This window comes from Culex quinquefasciatus, chromosome 3, assembly GCF_015732765.1.
Source record: "Culex quinquefasciatus strain JHB chromosome 3, VPISU_Cqui_1.0_pri_paternal, whole genome shotgun sequence".
Lineage (NCBI taxonomy): Eukaryota > Metazoa > Arthropoda > Insecta > Diptera > Culicidae > Culex > Culex quinquefasciatus.
In genome coordinates, this window is record NC_051863.1 from 192,781,314 (window position 1) to 192,801,061 (window position 19,748).

The 19,748-nt window shown below is 38.3% G+C and overlaps 1 protein-coding gene across 5 annotated transcripts; it reads left to right on the forward strand.

Moving 5' to 3' along the window:
• Window positions 1-1,202: 1,202 nt before the first annotated feature.
• LOC6031009 (serine/threonine-protein kinase 3) lies at window positions 1,203-19,719 on the forward strand. Of its 5 annotated transcripts, none has more exons than XM_038264741.1 (7): window positions 1,203-1,363; window positions 4,242-4,536; window positions 10,258-10,549; window positions 16,660-17,468; window positions 17,530-17,892; window positions 17,950-18,449; window positions 18,519-19,719. In XM_038264741.1, exons 3-7 carry the CDS (start codon window positions 10,536-10,538, stop codon window positions 18,687-18,689), a joined length of 1,857 nt encoding a protein of 618 aa, XP_038120669.1. In that variant the 5' UTR covers window positions 1,203-1,363; window positions 4,242-4,536; window positions 10,258-10,535; the 3' UTR covers window positions 18,690-19,719. The 5 variants fall into 5 exon arrangements, with proteins under 5 accessions (XP_038120669.1, XP_038120671.1, XP_038120670.1 ...); XM_038264743.1 differs by lacking the exon at window positions 1,203-1,363 and adding an exon at window positions 3,727-3,888; XM_038264742.1 differs by lacking the exon at window positions 1,203-1,363 and adding an exon at window positions 3,728-3,983.
• The last annotated feature ends 29 nt before the right edge of the window (window positions 19,720-19,748 follow it).

Genomic DNA, 19,748 nt, shown 5'->3' on the forward strand with positions numbered 1-19,748 from the left:
TGAAGGTTTGGCTGGTAGTTAGTATTTTAATATAAACATGAACAAAGAGATCGCATTTTTTATTTTCTTATTTTTATTCTTATTAGATAATGTAGTGTTTGTCGTTAGAGTGTGCATCAGCCTGTGTTTTGATTTTTGTCTGCTTTCACAATTGTTGATTGCTTATTCAACTAAAGAATGCACTTTAATCGCCGCCATTTTGGCCGCCATACTAGAATTAGGATTTAAACATTTTAAATCACTTTAGCATAGTTTGGGGGCCATAATTAAGATCGAAAATCAAAAATAAGACATCTATCTTTTGTGATTTGATTATTTAAAGTGACATTTTTTTCAAGGCCTAATCCAATGTATAGCACCTAAAGTATGAGGTTAAAGTTACAAATCTGATTCAAGCCATTAAGCTATGAGTCTGAAAATTCATTATTTCCCCTGGATCTCAAACCCCGATGGTTTGACACCAACTGTTGTCAAACGCACGGGGTCACTTTTTAGTTTGACACCTAATTACACGGAGTTCACACTCACTACCAAACGTTTGTTTTTATAGTGTGCGTGAGCGTCGTGTAAAAATTGACAGTTCGTCACTTTTTAGGTTGACTTTGTCAAACCAACGGGGTACAAACTAAAAAGTGTCAAACGAAAAAGTGATCGACCACCGGGGGTTTAGTGTACAATATTTTTACATAATCACTTGTGCAATGTTTTGGAGATCGTTTCATTACTGCCGATTAAATATCAGTACAAATAATTAGTTTGCTAAACTTGGTTGTATGCATGGTTTAACAAAAGCAGACATATAACATCCATAAAAAATGCAAAAATAAAAATCATATAAATTACATAATGTTTTTCTTCGTGCATGGCACACCTTCTTTCATATTTGATTCTACAACTTCGGAACGCAGCCCATACACTCTTAATTTTTTTTTTTTTTTTGGTTCATGTCCAACATGTTTTTGCTCAACATTCATCCATTTTATGATGTTGATTTTAATTTGATTTGATGTTTTGTTTATGTCTCACATTGGCATACAAATTAATTTTTCAATTTCATAAAAAAACAATTTTCAAAAATGTATATAATTCATTCACAATCACAAACGCAACTCTCATTCATCGTGCAGTTCTGTCATCGTTTACCTCTCCCCTTCTTCTCTCTTCACCACGCATTTATGTGTCACTCACTAGTTCTGTCAAAGAGCGGTTTCGTTCGAATCCTTTTGCTGCTGCTGGCTGCAGTCAGTTTCGTTTCGTTCATCTGCCGGGCCAGTTTTGTTTGTCTGTCTGTGCCAACTTAAGGACATTCTCCGGGGTGGGTGTGCGTGCGTGCGTGCGTGTGTGAAGGCGGTTCCGGCCACAGGTAAAAACAACGTCGTAGTGTGTCGGCGGGGGAAGAAAGTCTCGTCTCGTGATTGTTGATTGCAAGAATTTAATGGCGAAAAAATGATGGAGAAGTTCGTGTGCAGTAAAAATGACTCAGGAAGAAGTGCCAATTATTCCGAGGGACATTAGCCAATAATTTTGCATTTGCAAATTCTTCAATTTCCATTACCGAATGGTGGAAAACACACACACACACGCACACATACATTTACGTACACAGTCAAATGCCGACCGTCTGTCTCTCGTGTTCTTGTACCTTGGCGATTCTTTATTTTGCCTTATTTGGAATGGGTCAGGGTCAGCAGACCGGTAATCGACCTCAACTCGTTGTTGATATGCGAATTATTGTTGCAAAAAAGATACTTTTTATATTACTCATGATTATTCGGTAAATCCTGCTTATCCTATTTTTATATAAAACAAATATTTATGAGTATTTTGTGGATATATTAAATACTTTACTTTTTTTGCTATGCACTGTTTTGTTTTCCTTTTATTGCTTTGCTATACTTTTTAAAGAAACTTGCTTGCTCATTTCATGTTTTGCTATTTATTAATTTATTTAGTTTGAAACCGAATTTAAGAAGATGTATACTGCCTCTGATCGCATAAATGTCCCATATGCATTTTCATCGATTTCGAGTTATTGATGCAGTTTGGTTCAAAATTGTGTGCTCTTTCGAAAGAGCCTATAACATCCAGTACTTTGTTCTAAAAATCAGGAGGAAATCCAGTTTTTTCGCGAAAACTTAACACGTAGCCTTATGTATGGGACAAACTTCAAATGCGTTTTTCTCAGCTTGCTGTTTTTGCATATGGGACATTTATGCGAACATGGGCAGTATAGTGCTAATTAATCAATTTATGCTATTTAAGTTTTTTTTGTGGCAAAAGAATAAAATAAATCAATTTTCAAATGAAGCCTACTAATCTAATTTATCTAATCTAACCCTATCGCAGCCAGTCTTTCGAGGGCATCCTGGAAAACGCTTTAGATTAATTAACGCCTAGCATCCTCTTGTCATTATTAAAATTTGCAGTGCCCCAATGCATTAGATTGCTTTGAAATATCACAAAGCTTCAAGCGGCCAGGCCAACTGCGTAAAGTTAACCGCGAAGATGATTCGTTGAAATGGATTGAGTTTGAGCACGAATGTTCAAATCAATTTTCAAATGTTAAGCCACCTTAACAAAAATTTGAAACCGAATGTGTCAAACAAAACCTTGTGTATTTACTCATTGAAGTTATATTATTAGCATGATTTTGCAAAAGGTCATAGAATTCGTGGGAATATTTTTCATCAAGTTTTATTTCTGTTCAGAAACAAGTTTTTTTTAATCAGGTGACCAATACGCGATATGATGTTAACTCAACTCAGTCGGCAAACTGACTGAAGGTTTGGCAGGGGGCATGCTAGTTAGCAAGGTTCTTGATTTTTAGTTTAAAGATCAGAAATCACTCGCTCATCACCGAACGAATCTTTGCCGACTTAAGCGCGCACCCATTCGCAAGCGAACACGACGCGACTTGCTCAATCGCTTCGCTCAGCGAAACAAATACTTTGTGAATTTCTTTTCCTACTCCGTTCGTCAACCCGAGTCACACACGAATATGCTCAGTGAGGAGAGAGCCAAAAAAAAAACTAGCGCGGCGCTCATTTGGCCTGCACTACAACAGTTTGCCGTCAGTTAGAATTTAGCATGGTGGAAATTGCAGCCAAATGTGTCTTTGCTATTGGATAAACAACAAAGTTGCAAAATATTATTGATATCATTGATTTTAAACCATTCGTTAAATCGGTCTCTCTGAACCATTCGTTGTACTATCCGATTTAAGTGAGAGGGAGAGCAAAGAGAGAGTGTTCAGTAGCGATTGGTGTGGAAGTGACAAACTGTAGGAATACATCAGAGCAGTTTTTCGTCGAGCTAGATTGGTGCTCGCGAGTTACTGATTGTTTTTGGAGCAATCAGGACCTTTGCTTGCTGTTATTTCAGGAATAAAAAAAATACAAGATTATTTTTTCGTAATTCGATTATTGGTAGTAATTTTTTCCGAGGCTTTCGGATAATCGATTTTAAATTTAAAAATAACGTTTCCAAACTCCTATTTATAATCTTCGTTCGACTGAGAAAAAAATTGCAGAGTTTTTTTTGTAAACAAATTTTTGGGTATTTTTGGAACCGCCTTGAGTCAGGGGTATTCACTTGGGTATTCAAAAACACCTAAAAAGCTAAATTTCAAAACCTCTTTTTTTAAATAACTCTAGAAGTATAGTGTAAACTACAGTCCACTACAGCCCCGTCCACCTTACATCAGCCCGCCGACATAACAGGAGGCATATTTTTGTTAGTACATTCTCATCGCTCCCCCTCATTAGTCCTCTGCTGCTGCAGTGCTGAACCATCGAAAGAAGAGAGGGCCTGACTGCTGCCTGTCTGAGAGCGATACACTAATTAGTAGTCTTTCCTGACTTGGACTGGCCGGGCCTGGCGAGCTTTCACGTAATTCTTGGTCGACGGCGACTTCCATAGAAAGTAGTGCAATTTCAATTGTCGTCATCACCATCTAATCGACGGACGGTCGGGGCGGTTGGTTGGTTGGTCTATTCTATGATCAGTACAAAACGCTCTACCAGTAATCATACATCCTGGCCAACTACGACGGTGTTGTGTTGTTATTTTGGCCCCGGTGTGTGTGTGTGTGTGTGTTTGTTTTCCATAATTTATTCAAATTGGCCTTGAAGCTCCGGTAACGTCAGAGATGCAAAGAGGAAGATGATGATGATGAACTCTTCAAGGAGCCTGGCTTTGGAAAACCCCTCTCTAATGTGAGTTTCGTTTCGTTTCGTTAACAGGAAGGAACGAAAATCTTCAGTTTTCTTGATGTGATGTGTACTTGTGTTCAGTTCTTGTAAAGGAATGTCGGTTTGATTCCTGAAAAAAAACTCAACAAAAAAAGAACCCGGCTGTGATTGCGTATCGTGTCAAAGTGCATGCAAGGCAGAAATTCAACATCGCGTACAAAGTGTGTACGTTCGCAGCCGAGATAGGCAGCAGAATTTATCAGCAGTAGCAGCGGCGGGAACCCCAAACCGGAAGTGAGCCAGTCCACACCAGCAGCAATTGGACTGGAATAATGTCTTCCAAAAAGTGAGTAAAAGTGATGTGGCCCAAAGTTAAATTTATCATTTTGCGCTACAACGAAAGTTTATGGAAGCGCGCAAAAACTAGTTCAACCAGAAAAGCTTTGAGCAGGCAAAACCAGGCAGGGTAAGCAGGCAGGCAATACCTAGCAAGTGGCAACAACAAAAACAAAAAAAAAACAGAGAAGTGGCAGAGTGGGAAGATATTAAAAATAGACGTGAAAATAATCAATAAAGCACGTTACGTACACGTTGTCGGGCGGTGGATGAATATGTATAGAGGCCTATACAATGCAACGTGGTGGTTGCGGTGTGCAACAATGACTATGACAATATGCTGCAAACCCTGAAATGTGCAGAAGAATTTTGGTGTTTGAATTTATATGAACAATTTCTGTTTTGATATATTTTAAATATATTAAAATAGTAGTTAATGTAACAAGTTGCAAAATAGTAGTTTATGCAAGTTGGATAAATACGAAGAGTGCTGAAAAATCAAGTTTTGCAACGAGTTCCATACAATTTTGCAATTCCATTGAGTGAAATTATAAGGCAAATTTTCATATATTTTGTCAATAAATCGTTTAAATAAAAAATGTTGAACAAATGTTGTAACACTTTTCAGTGCTGAAAGAAGAACTTTTCAGCAATTATTTTGAAAAGTGCTGCTATTCGATTAAGTTATTTTTGTTAGGCTATTTCGTCGTTCAAGAATGACATGAAAAGTTAGTAGTTTTACGACGGAATTGCAAAAAAAGATTTTTTCAGCACTAGTCGTACATTTATCCAACGAGGTTTACCGAGGTTTACCAAAAAACCAAATTCAACGTTTAAAACAAAAAATATTGAAAAAAATTACCTTGCTGTGCTGTGCTTAAGTACTGAAATGTTCTACTTTTCAGCACCTAATGCAGTGCAGCACTGGTATTGAAAGGTATTAATTTTCCATTCTGTTATTTTTCAGATTTCTGTCAGTTGATTGTAACCATTTTTGGATAAATTATGTAAAATGTTCTGATTAAAAAAAACCATATTTGATTGACCCTGGAAAAAATCACAAATTTCACGTATGAAAGCCGTTGCATGTCGCATGTCAATTTGATGTCTTGGACAAATTTGTACACCCAGAACTGGACATCGGCATACGAGAGGATAAAGAGCACGATTCGGTAGTAAAATGGTACTGTGTGCGGACTGAGAGGATAAATCCCGTATTACCGAGAGTACTTTACTCATGGCTTCATCTTCAAAAAAAGTTCATCTATCAAAAAAAAGTACTGGTACCGAGACTCTAACCCAAGAACTTCGGCATATTGAACCGTGCCTTTGCCGTATGGGCCACCACGGTTCGGTAACTAGGTGGCGGTCATTTGTGAGGACTATCCCCTCGTTCTTTATCTTTGGGTGTAGGTATTGTTGAGAACTATTGAGAAATAAATAGGTACACGGAAAAAAAATTGACGATTTTATATTTAACTTTTTTTCACACAAACTCAATTTCTGAAAATAGTGATTTTTGTAAAAAAATCGAAACAACTATTTTTTTGGAAAGTTCAGAAAATTTGCTATAAAATTGTCTAGCAGACATTGAAGATTGGCCCTCTGGTTGCTGATATACACCGGACCAAATAAAAAGAAACAGATAAAAAGCCGGGACCGTGGTGTAGGAGTAAGCGTGGTTGCCTCTCACCCAGTCGGCCTGGGTTTGATCCCAGAAGAAGAGAGACGAGATTTGTCAGATCACGCCTTCCGTCAGACAGGGAAGTAATGTTGGCCCGGTCTAACCTAGAGGTTAGGTCGTTAGCTCAGTCCGGGTGTAGAGTGGTCTCCCTGGGTCCTGCCTCGGCAGTTGGACACACAATTGGGTCGCTGGTAGGCAGTTGGACACACAATCCAAGAGTCGTCAGTTCGAATTCCGGGGTGGATGGAAGCTTAGGTGTAAAAAGAGGTTTGCAATTGCCTCAACAATCAAGCCTTCGGACACTTAGTTTCGAGTAGGAATCTCGTAATCGAGAATGCCAAGGCAATGCTGTAGAGCGAATAATTTGATTTGATTTTGATAAACAACCCTTTATTTTCAAATGTCGATATCTCAGCAACTAATGGTCCGATTTTCAATGTTAAAAAATTGAACAATCGTAAAATTTCCTACCTGAGAACATGATATCTCAAGATCATACTCTGCGGTTTTGATTGAATTTTACGTAAAAATACTCTCAGCAATCGAAAGAAATCGTCAGTTTTCCCGTAAGGCTCGTCCAAAGGATTAACCCTTTCAAGCGCACAATTTTCATATCTGGCAAGACTGTACGTAAATTTTGGGTACGCCGTTGGATTCTATGTCAAAAAATCGTCAAATTTGCTTACCCAAAAGATAGCCTTTTTCTTATGTTTTCTCTTAGGAAAGTGCATTAAAAAAAATCGTTTTTTTAACCCTGAGAAAAAGACGCGGGGTTGGAACAAATGTCACCAAACTTGGGATTCTTTGCTTTTGAGGCAAAAACAACCCCTATGCCGAATACGAGTAAATTTGGGAAGGAATGATCAATATATGAGTGCACTGAAAAAAATAATCAACAAGATTGCTCAAATTTAAACATGTGTATAAACAAATAACAGTCATTGGCCACTAACGGCGCCCGCCATGTCTGTTTGTAGATCTCGAATTAATGGAACAGAAACGTTAGTACCTCTTGTTGCTACATTAAATATCTAGATGAAACTTTTGGAAGTGATAGAAAGACCAATTTAAAGTCAAGGGCATTCTAAGCTTGTCCCGCCCGTGTGGATCAATCGGACTGCGCACTGAACTTACAATCCAGAGGTCGCCGTTTCGAATCCCGTGGCGGGCGCTCTAAAATTCTTTGTGTAAATATGGGTATTCGGCGCCGTCGCTCCGTGCCATACTTTCATACACTTAGGAGCCCAGGGCGGCGAAGTCCTTGTAGATAAAAGGAAGACACTAGTGGTTGGTACTAGCAATGGTGGCCGACAGCTATAAAGTCAACTTCGTTTTTTTTCTTCGCATTCTAAGCTATTTAAATTTTAAGTATATAATAAACGCCTTGGACATTCAAAAAAAATCTAGAAATCAAAAAATGTTAGTCAGTCAGCATTTATTTTTAATCGTGAACCATTAACCAACCATGAAACTTGCTCATATTTATTTAAAAATATTGTATTTTTAGTAATTCTTATTTAATCAGAATTTAACAACATTCAATTTAAGGGTTAAGCGGAAGCTCCAGTGGAACACCCTTCTGACTAGTCGCTTTGCTTCCCGTAGCCGCGACAATGCCTTGAGGGATCGGTCCTTGCGGTTCTCGTACCAAAAGCTACCCTGCTACGTTTAATCTTTACCTATTATGGTTATTGAGTTGCTTGTTTTTCAAGTAATTAGATAATGAGTCCAGGCGCGTTCCTTGCATACCTCGCGCGACCTTTCGTTGTCTTAGGTAGGACTCTTTCGGGTGCAAACTAATTTGCGGCGGCTTTTCTTGTTGTTTAGTTTGAGCGTGGAACGCGAGCATCTAGAGTATTCGTAATTTTTATTTTTAGTCGCGATACACGCGGGGTGGCTGATCTTTTCAAACAAGCGACAATTTGGACAACAACAAATGGAAAAAAAATAGGTCTATTCCCGTACTTGCAGAATTGCAGAATTTCTGCAGCTTCTGCAGAATTCTGCAGCCAGCATAAGTCACTTTTTTGCAGCGCGTTCCCGTACTTTTCAGCTCGCTCTCTTCATCTCTCTCTTTTGCAGAAGTTCTGCAGGGAGAGAAACCGCAAAACTTTTGCCTGGGTAGCGCGTTCCAGTACTTTTTCTGCAATATTGTACACAGTTGAGAGGATTTACTCAAATTGGGTTTTAAAGTTTTTTAATTATTTCAACATATTAAAAAATGGTTCACAAAAAAAGTAATTGAAAGAAGTTTACCTCTATAACGGGGATATTATTTTTTATGCAGTACAACATTTTATTTAAAAAATCAAGGATGTATTATTTATAAAGTAACTAGAAATTAATTATGCTTAAGTAGAAATTAATATTAGAAACAACTCAATATTGCATTTTCATTAGGTAAACAATTTAACCAATGAGAGTGCCAGGTACGTTAATAAATATGATTAAAAAAAAGACAAACAAAGGTTTTATATAGAAGGGACCAAAAACACATGTTTTAATTGCAGAATGTTTGAAAGATTATTCATAATAACATAAATAAATGATGACTGGATGTCACATGAACGAACAACGGTGACGCAGCGAAATTGACAAATTTAAAAAATGAACCAAAAACTCAAAATTTTTGAAGCACTTAAATTAAGAAATCTGGAAATTAGGAAATCAATGAATAAAAATATAAAAAACTAATATTTTCAAATTGAGAAACTTTCAAAAAACATAAATCAGATATTTGAGAAATTTAAAATTGCAAATAATTATATCAGAAAAATAAAAAAAGAATAATAAATCACATGTTCAAAGCTTAAAAACTCAAATAATAAAGTTTATACAGTCGACTCTCTGGTTGTCAATCTTCTCGATATCAATAATTCTCCATCTATCGATGAATTCTTCAGTCCCTTTAATCTGCATACTTCAATTATCTTCATTCCTCGATATTTTCCCTGCTTGAAGTATCTCTTCCTCGACAGTCCCTTGGATTCTGTTTGCATTAAAAATCTCTTCCGGTTTTCAATAATTTCACTTTCTCATGGCTTTCATAGACATTTTTCTTGGCAAATCGAATTACATTAGTTTGATTTTGTTTGATGGGCGTTGCCATGATTCTCTCACATAGCTGGGTATCAAGAAAAAAATATTTTCAACCGAGTCTTCATTTTGCATCGTTCTGTAAACTGATGATTCTCTTCCTCGACGGTTCCTTGGATATTGACAACCAGAGAGTCGACTGTAAAACTAAACATTTCAAAATGTTTTGAATTTCAAAAGAATCTTAATTTAAAAAATTCAAAATAAAGGTTGAAAAAATCGAAATAAAAACACAAAAGATTGAATATTTATGAGTTCAGAACACCGAAAAACAAAAGCTAGAGTTAAAAATAATGAGATAGAAAATTAAAGAAATTTTAATTTCAAAAATAAGTAAAATTAAAAAATTCTGCAAATAAAAAATTTTAAAACTCAAACATAAATAAAATAGAAACAGTCCAAATTTACAATCTCTAGATCCTCTAAATTTAAGGCATATTTTTGTTAGTACATTCTCATCGCTCCCCCTCATTAGTCCTCTGCTGCTGCAGTGCTGAACCATCGAAAGAAGAGAGGGCCTGACTGCTGCCTGTCTGAGAGCGATACACTAATTAGTAGTCTTTCCTGACTTGGACTGGCCGGGCCTGGCGAGCTTTCACGTAATTCTTGGTCGACGGCGACTTCCATAGAAAGTAGTGCAATTTCAATTGTCGTCATCACCATCTAATCGACGGACGGTCGGGGCGGTTGGTTGGTTGGTCTATTCTATGATCAGTACAAAACGCTCTACCAGTAATCATACATCCTGGCCAACTACGACGGTGTTGTGTTGTTATTTTGGCCCCGGTGTGTGTGTGTGTGTGTGTTTGTTTTCCATAATTTATTCAAATTGGCCTTGAAGCTCCGGTAACGTCAGAGATGCAAAGAGGAAGATGATGATGATGAACTCTTCAAGGAGCCTGGCTTTGGAAAACCCTCTCTAATGTGAGTTTCGTTTCGTTTCGTTAACAGGAAGGAACGAAAATCTTCAGTTTTCTTGATGTGATGTGTACTTGTGTTCAGTTCTTGTAAAGGAATGTCGGTTTGATTCCTGAAAAAACTCAACAAAAAAGAACCCGGCTGTGATTGCGTATCGTGTCAAAGTGCATGCAAGGCAGAAATTCAACATCGCGTACAAAGTGTGTACGTTCGCAGCCGAGATAGGCAGCAGAATTTATCAGCAGTAGCAGCGGCGGGAACCCCAAACCGGAAGTGAGCCAGTCCACACCAGCAGCAATTGGACTGGAATAATGTCTTCCAAAAAGTGAGTAAAAGTGATGTGGCCCAAAGTTAAATTTATCATTTTGCGCTACAACGAAAGTTTATGGAAGCGCGCAAAAACTAGTTCAACCAGAAAAGCTTTGAGCAGGCAAAACCAGGCAGGGTAAGCAGGCAGGCAATACCTAGCAAGTGGCAACAACAAAAACAAAAAAAAAAACAGTAGAGAAGTGGCAGAGTGGGAAGATATTAAAAATAGACGTGAAAATAATCAATAAAGCACGTTACGTACACGTTGTCGGGCGGTGGATGAATATGTATAGAGGCCTATACAATGCAACGTGGTGGTTGCGGTGTGCAACAATGACTATGACAATATGCTGCAAACCCTGAAATGTGCAGAAGAATTTTTGGTGTTTGAATTTATATGAACAATTTCTGTTTTGATATATTTTAAATATATTAAAATAGTAGTTAATGTAACAAGTTGCAAAATAGTAGTTTATGCAAGTTGGATAAATACGAAGAGTGCTGAAAAAATCAAGTTTTGCAACGAGTTCCATACAATTTTTGCAATTCCATTGAGTGAAATTATAAGGCAAATTTTCATATATTTTGTCAATAAATCGTTTAAATAAAAAAATGTTGAACAAATGTTGTAACACTTTTCAGTGCTGAAAAGAAGAACTTTTCAGCAATTATTTTGAAAAGTGCTGCTATTCGATTAAGTTATTTTTGTTAGGCTATTTCGTCGTTCAAGAATGACATGAAAAGTTAGTAGTTTTACGACGGAATTGCAAAAAAAGATTTTTTCAGCACTAGTCGTACATTTATCCAACGAGGTTTACCGAGGTTTACCAAAAAACCAAATTCAACGTTTAAAACAAAAAATATTGAAAAAAATTACCTTGCTGTGCTGTGCTTAAGTACTGAAATGTTCTACTTTTCAGCACCTAATGCAGTGCAGCACTGGTATTGAAAGGTATTAATTTTCCATTCTGTTATTTTTCAGATTTCTGTCAGTTGATTGTAACCATTTTTGGATAAATTATGTAAAATGTTCTGATTAAAAAAAACCATATTTGATTGACCCTGGAAAAAATCACAAATTTCACGTATGAAAGCCGTTGCATGTCGCATGTCAATTTGATGTCTTGGACAAATTTGTACACCCAGAACTGGACATCGGCATACGAGAGGATAAAGAGCACGATTCGGTAGTAAAATGGTACTGTGTGCGGACTGAGAGGATAAATCCCGTATTACCGAGAGTACTTTACTCATGGCTTCATCTTCAAAAAAGTTCATCTATCAAAAAAGTACTGGTACCGAGACTCTAACCCAAGAACTTCGGCATATTGAACCGTGCCTTTGCCGTATGGGCCACCACGGTTCGGTAACTAGGTGGCGGTCATTTGTGAGGACTATCCCCTCGTTCTTTATCTTTGGGTGTAGGTATTGTTGAGAACTATTGAGAAATAAATAGGTACACGGAAAAAAAATTGACGATTTTATATTTAACTTTTTTTCACACAAACTCAATTTCTGAAAATAGTGATTTTTGTAAAAAAATCGAAACAACTATTTTTTTGGAAAGTTCAGAAAATTTGCTATAAAATTGTCTAGCAGACATTGAAGATTGGCCCTCTGGTTGCTGATATACACCGGACCAAATAAAAGAAACAGATAAAAAGCCGGGACCGTGGTGTAGGAGTAAGCGTGGTTGCCTCTCACCCAGTCGGCCTGGGTTTGATCCCAGAAGAAGAGAGACGAGATTTGTCAGATCACGCCTTCCGTCAGACAGGGAAGTAATGTTGGCCCGGTCTAACCTAGAGGTTAGGTCGTTAGCTCAGTCCGGGTGTAGAGTGGTCTCCCTGGGTCCTGCCTCGGCAGTTGGACACACAATTGGGTCGCTGGTAGGCAGTTGGACACACAATCCAAGAGTCGTCAGTTCGAATTCCGGGGTGGATGGAAGCTTAGGTGTAAAAAGAGGTTTGCAATTGCCTCAACAATCAAGCCTTCGGACACTTAGTTTCGAGTAGGAATCTCGTAATCGAGAATGCCAAGGCAATGCTGTAGAGCGAATAATTTGATTTGATTTTTGATAAACAACCCTTTATTTTCAAATGTCGATATCTCAGCAACTAATGGTCCGATTTTCAATGTTAAAAAATTGAACAATCGTAAAATTTCCTACCTGAGAACATGATATCTCAAGATCATACTCTGCGGTTTTGATTGAATTTTACGTAAAAATACTCTCAGCAATCGAAAGAAATCGTCAGTTTTCCCGTAAGGCTCGTCCAAAGGATTAACCCTTTCAAGCGCACAATTTTCATATCTGGCAAGACTGTACGTAAATTTTGGGTACGCCGTTGGATTCTATGTCAAAAAATCGTCAAATTTGCTTACCCAAAAGATAGCCTTTTTCTTATGTTTTCTCTTAGGAAAGTGCATTAAAAAAAATCGTTTTTTTAACCCTGAGAAAAAGACGCGGGGTTGGAACAAATGTCACCAAACTTGGGATTCTTTGCTTTTGAGGCAAAAACAACCCCTATGCCGAATACGAGTAAATTTGGGAAGGAATGATCAATATATGAGTGCACTGAAAAAAATAATCAACAAGATTGCTCAAATTTAAACATGTGTATAAACAAATAACAGTCATTGGCCACTAACGGCGCCCGCCATGTCTGTTTGTAGATCTCGAATTAATGGAACAGAAACGTTAGTACCTCTTGTTGCTACATTAAATATCTAGATGAAACTTTTGGAAGTGATAGAAAGACCAATTTAAAGTCAAGGGCATTCTAAGCTTGTCCCGCCCGTGTGGATCAATCGGACTGCGCACTGAACTTACAATCCAGAGGTCGCCGTTTCGAATCCCGTGGCGGGCGCTCTAAAATTCTTTGTGTAAATATGGGTATTCGGCGCCGTCGCTCCGTGCCATACTTTCATACACTTAGGAGCCCAGGGCGGCGAAGTCCTTGTAGATAAAAGGAAGACACTAGTGGTTGGTACTAGCAATGGTGGCCGACAGCTATAAAGTCAACTTCGTTTTTTTTCTTCGCATTCTAAGCTATTTAAATTTTAAGTATATAATAAACGCCTTGGACATTCAAAAAAAATCTAGAAATCAAAAAATGTTAGTCAGTCAGCATTTATTTTTAATCGTGAACCATTAACCAACCATGAAACTTGCTCATATTTATTTAAAAATATTGTATTTTTAGTAATTCTTATTTAATCAGAATTTAACAACATTCAATTTAAGGGTTAAGCGGAAGCTCCAGTGGAACACCCTTCTGACTAGTCGCTTTGCTTCCCGTAGCCGCGACAATGCCTTGAGGGATCGGTCCTTGCGGTTCTCGTACCAAAAGCTACCCTGCTACGTTTAATCTTTACCTATTATGGTTATTGAGTTGCTTGTTTTTCAAGTAATTAGATAATGAGTCCAGGCGCGTTCCTTGCATACCTCGCGCGACCTTTCGTTGTCTTAGGTAGGACTCTTTCGGGTGCAAACTAATTTGCGGCGGCTTTTCTTGTTGTTTAGTTTGAGCGTGGAACGCGAGCATCTAGAGTATTCGTAATTTTTATTTTTAGTCGCGATACACGCGGGGTGGCTGATCTTTTCAAACAAGCGACAATTTGGACAACAACAAATGGAAAAAAAATAGGTCTATTCCCGTACTTGCAGAATTGCAGAATTTCTGCAGCTTCTGCAGAATTCTGCAGCCAGCATAAGTCACTTTTTTGCAGCGCGTTCCCGTACTTTTCAGCTCGCTCTCTTCATCTCTCTCTTTTGCAGAAGTTCTGCAGGGAGAGAAACCGCAAAACTTTTGCCTGGGTAGCGCGTTCCAGTACTTTTCTGCAATATTGTACACAGTTGAGAGGATTTACTCAAATTGGGTTTTAAAGTTTTTAATTATTTCAACATATTAAAAATGGTTCACAAAAAAAGTAATTGAAAGAAGTTTACCTCTATAACGGGGATATTATTTTTTATGCAGTACAACATTTTATTTAAAAAATCAAGGATGTATTATTTATAAAGTAACTAGAAATTAATTATGCTTAAGTAGAAATTAATATTAGAAACAACTCAATATTGCATTTTCATTAGGTAAACAATTTAACCAATGAGAGTGCCAGGTACGTTAATAAATATGATTAAAAAAAAGACAAACAAAGGTTTTATATAGAAGGGACCAAAAACACATGTTTTAATTGCAGAATGTTTGAAAGATTATTCATAATAACATAAATAAATGATGACTGGATGTCACATGAACGAACAACGGTGACGCAGCGAAATTGACAAATTTAAAAAATGAACCAAAAACTCAAAATTTTGAAGCACTTAAATTAAGAAATCTGGAAATTAGGAAATCAATGAATAAAAATATAAAAAACTAATATTTTCAAATTGAGAAACTTTCAAAAAACATAAATCAGATATTTGAGAAATTTAAAATTGCAAATAATTATATCAGAAAAATAAAAAAAGAATAATAAATCACATGTTCAAAGCTTAAAAACTCAAATAATAAAGTTTATACAGTCGACTCTCTGGTTGTCAATCTTCTCGATATCAATAATTCTCCATCTATCGATGAATTCTTCAGTCCCTTTAATCTGCATACTTCAATTATCTTCATTCCTCGATATTTTCCCCTGCTTGAAGTATCTCTTCCTCGACAGTCCCTTGGATTCTGTTTGCATTAAAAATCTCTTCCGGTTTTCAATAATTTCACTTTCTCATGGCTTTCATAGACATTTTTCTTGGCAAATCGAATTACATTAGTTTGATTTTGTTTGATGGGCGTTGCCATGATTCTCTCACATAGCTGGGTATCAAGAAAAAAATATTTTCAACCGAGTCTTCATTTTGCATCGTTCTGTAAACTGATGATTCTCTTCCTCGACGGTTCCTTGGATATTGACAACCAGAGAGTCGACTGTAAAACTAAACATTTCAAAATGTTTTGAATTTCAAAAGAATCTTAATTTAAAAAATTCAAAATAAAGGTTGAAAAAATCGAAATAAAAAACACAAAAGATTGAATATTTATGAGTTCAGAACACCGAAAAAACAAAAGCTAGAGTTAAAAATAATGAGATAGAAAATTAAAGAAATTTTAATTTCAAAAATAAGTAAAATTAAAAAATTCTGCAAATAAAAAATTTTAAAACTCAAACATAAATAAAATAGAAACAGTCCAAATTTACAATCTCTAGATCCTCTAAATTTAAGTTTCTAACCTAAAATATGACTCTAAAAAATGTGTGTTTTTATGATTCAAGATGGCGACGAATTCAGGAACTTAAGAATTTAATAATTTGAGAATTCAGGAATTTAAGAATTTAAGAATTTCAGAGTTTCAGAATTTTAATTTCGACAAAATTACATCAATTTTTTTTGTTCATATAAGAATAGAAATTGGTAGCACCGTTGTCTGTGGTTAAAGGTACAATTTATTATTTGCCAATTAAATTTACCTGTTATTTCTACACACATATTTAGTATATTTGGGTGTAGTACAATATTTTTGTTCAGGTACTAGCCGTGCTGTAATACTATGGCTTAAGTAATCAATTTTTTTATGAGGTAAAAATAATAACACAAAAAAATCGCTTTATCATTTACATGAATGAACTAAGCCTGAAATCGCTAACATAAAAAATCGTTCTCAATAAAACCAGACATAAAAACTACCCCAAAATCATTTATTATTAAAACTAATAATAAAATGCTTGATTTCACCCAACTTGCAAATTTTATGTAAGCGTGTACTCAGCATCCATCACATCAAATTGCAGTAACTTTTCAACAAGAAAGAGAAGAGAGAGCTTGCAGAAAAGTACGGGAACGATTTTGCTGCAACTTCTACCTCTCTCACTGCAGAAGTTCTGCCTGAGAGAAAAGTTACTTTTGTTGCAGAAAAGTACGGGAACGCTCTGCTGCCGTTTTTGTGCAGAATTGCAGAATTCTGCAGTACGGGAATAGACCTAATGTTTTTGTCTGTAGATATTGCCGGTTGGTTTGGAATCTATTTATAGAATTGCGAAATTAATTTAGAAGACTAGCGAAAATGAGGTGAAGCCTGCTCAAAGCTTTCCATCGTTAAGATCGATACTAATTCCGTGTTTTTACAGCGAACTGAAGAAACTCTCGGAGGAGAGCTTGACCCGGCAGCCCGAGGAGGTGTTCGACATCATCTGCAAGTTGGGCGAGGGCAGCTATGGTTCGGTCTACAAGGCACTTCACAAGGAAAGCGAGCAGGTTCTCGCGATCAAGCAGGTTCCGGTGGACACCGACCTGCAGGAAATCATCAAAGAGATCTCGATCATGCAGCAGTGCGATTCGCCGTACGTGGTGAAGTACTATGGAAGTTACTTTAAGAATACGGATTTGTGGATCGTGATGGAGTATTGCGGGGCGGGTAGCGTGTCGGATATTATGCGGTTGAGGAAGAAGACGTTGTCGGAGGATGAGATTGCGACGATCCTGATCGATACGTTGAAGGGGTTGGAGTATCTTCACTTGAGGAGGAAGATCCATCGGGATATCAAGGCGGGGAATATCTTGTTGAACTCGGAGGGTCACGCCAAACTGGCGGATTTTGGAGTGGCGGGTCAGCTGACGGACACGATGGCCAAACGAAACACTGTGATTGGGACGCCCTTCTGGATGGCCCCGGAAGTGATAGAGGAGATCGGATACGACTGCGTGGCGGACATCTGGTCGCTGGGCATCACGGCACTGGAGATGGCCGAGGGTAAGCCACCGTACGGGGACATTCACCCGATGAGGGCGATTTTCATGATACCAACGAAGCCACCACCCTCGTTCCGCGATCCGGACATTTGGAGTCCGGAGTTTATCGACTTTGTCAGTTTGTGCCTGGTCAAGAATCCGGAGGAACGAGCAACCGCCACGGATCTGTTGACGCATGAGTTTATCAGTAAGTTGAATACGTGAGAGTTGAATTGTTTGATTCTTATGAAAAATTTCTTATTCTTCAGGGAATGCCAAACCGTGCAGTATTCTTAGTCAGATGATTGCAGAAGCGAAGGAAATCCGGGAGAACCAAAGCTATCGGCACGCGGCGGCCATCAGTCAGGCCAACAAGCAGCTGCAGAATAACAACAATAACAACAACAGCCAGGATGCGGACTCGGACGAGGAGGACGTCAACTCGCGGACGATGAAACAATTCCCCGAGGACTGCGGCACGCTAGTACCGGGCCGGGACGACGGCGACGGAACGATGATTGCCCACACCGACTGCGGAACGCTGGTGCCGGACAGTGCGACGATGGTGGAACTGCAGTCGAACCTTGGAACGATGGTCATCAATTCGGACTCGGAGGAATCGACCATGAAGAGTAAGTCACTATTTTGTTCTGACTTTGAAGGTGAATCTGCAACTTACTTATTTTTAGGACACGACACCAATCCGGACAAGCCCAAGTACCGCCCCCTCTTTCTGGACCACTTTGACAAGAAGGAAGCGGAAGCGGCCAGCTTTGTGACGAAAGCCAACAACCAACACAACTACAACGACGAGGAGAGCTCCTCGCCGGAAGATCCCCACCAGGACGCTTCGCCGCAGCGACCCCAACCGCAGGTGCAAACCCCGACCAAACAGCAGGTGCAGCAGGTGCCCGACCCGAGCGCTCCGCCGTTGACGCAAAGCCTCGAGGAGCAGCAGCTGAACGAGGAACGACAGCGATTTCAGTCCCATCTGCAGCTGCAGCTCAACCAGATCTCCGCCGCCAACGGCCCCAACATGCAGCACCAGATTCAGTACCAGCAATCGCCGGTGGCTGTAACGACGCCGGACGGACTCGGAGGTGGTGGGGGTGGCGGCAACGGCGCCATGGAGGCCCACAACAGGAACTTTAACAATCGGATCAACCTGATTGACAGTGAATATGATTCGGTGAGAAATTAAACCTCAGTTATGTATTAGTACTTTTTTAAAACTTCAACCAATCCCACCGTTTTTCAGCTGAAATTCCTCAACTACGAACAGCTCGAGCAGCGGCTGGCCAGCATCGACAAGGAGATGGAGAAGGAGCTGGCGGAGACGAACAAGCGCTACTACGCCAAGCGGAAGCCCATCATCGACGCGATCGAGGCCAAACAGCAGAAGCGGCAGCAAAAGCTGGAGGAGTTTTGATGAGACTTTGGTTGTGTCACGCCGCAGCAAACACGTATGATTTTATATATGCTTAGTTCAAAATGTTTTTAAACTCACGGGTTTGAGATTGAGAATTGTTGCAAGCAGGTTGATTTTAAACGGCTTCAGTTCGGCATTTGGGAAGGGATTGTTGCAAACAATCCGTATTTATACTTTATCCCCCACCTCTATGGCTGCCTAAACAATGGAAAGAATGCGTTTTTAAAACTTAGTAAAAACAAAGTTAATTTATGATACATTGTGTAGATCTTTTCAACCTATTACGCTATACGAAACTAATCTTTAATCTAGATTGTCATTTTACTAGTGAGAATGAGCAAAGTGCTGAAAGCTTGAACTTTCCCCAACCTTCCGTTTGTTCACGATGTTCCGTCCCAAGTTGGGTTGAACCATATCGGTCCCTCCGTTACTTTCGGATGCCAAATTTTTCACTAACCAAATGAATAAAATACGTATTTTATCCAAAAAAAATGAAACATTAAGTTGGTGCTCCTTTTCTAATCGTTATCAAGTCAAAATTGTTTCCAAATTTCGCAATAAAACAATAACTAAATATCGAACCACACTGTAATGGAAAGATGGACCTCAACAAACAGAATAAAAAATCCAGGAAATAAATAGTGCATACAGTGGGTAGTTGAAAAGAATCCCCGCGAAAGCAGTATGTATATTTAAGCAAATAGTCACATAAACAAAACAAAAAAAATAACATTTACCTTAAAATGGAAGCGTGACTTCCTGTTGAACCGTATGCCTATTAGCAAAGTTGCGTTTTATATTGAAGAAAGCATAAACTCAGAACAAAGTAAAACAAGCGAGAGAAAAAAAAAAGTATAATTCTAAAATAAAAGCCATTATCATGAAAGTACAGAAGGAAAACAAACAATACCGAATGATCTGAGCGGTGGATTGCAAGCAGGGAGAGTTGAATATCAACACAAACACACAGAAAGAGAGACAAGTTTTAATAAACATATAATTATTGCGTTGCCATGCGTAAGCAGAATAATTTGGGGTTTTTAGAATTTGATGTTTTAT

What these genes read in the sequence shown, in the direction of transcription:
- LOC6031009 (XM_038264741.1), top strand. An exon ending in GTTGACGCATGAGTTTATCA is followed by an intron (nt 17,469 to 17,529) that starts GTAAGTTGAATA and finishes CTTATTCTTCAG; the next exon opens with GGAATGCCAAACCGTGCAGT. An exon ending in GGAGGAATCGACCATGAAGA is followed by an intron (nt 17,893 to 17,949) that starts GTAAGTCACTAT and finishes ACTTATTTTTAG; the next exon opens with GACACGACACCAATCCGGAC.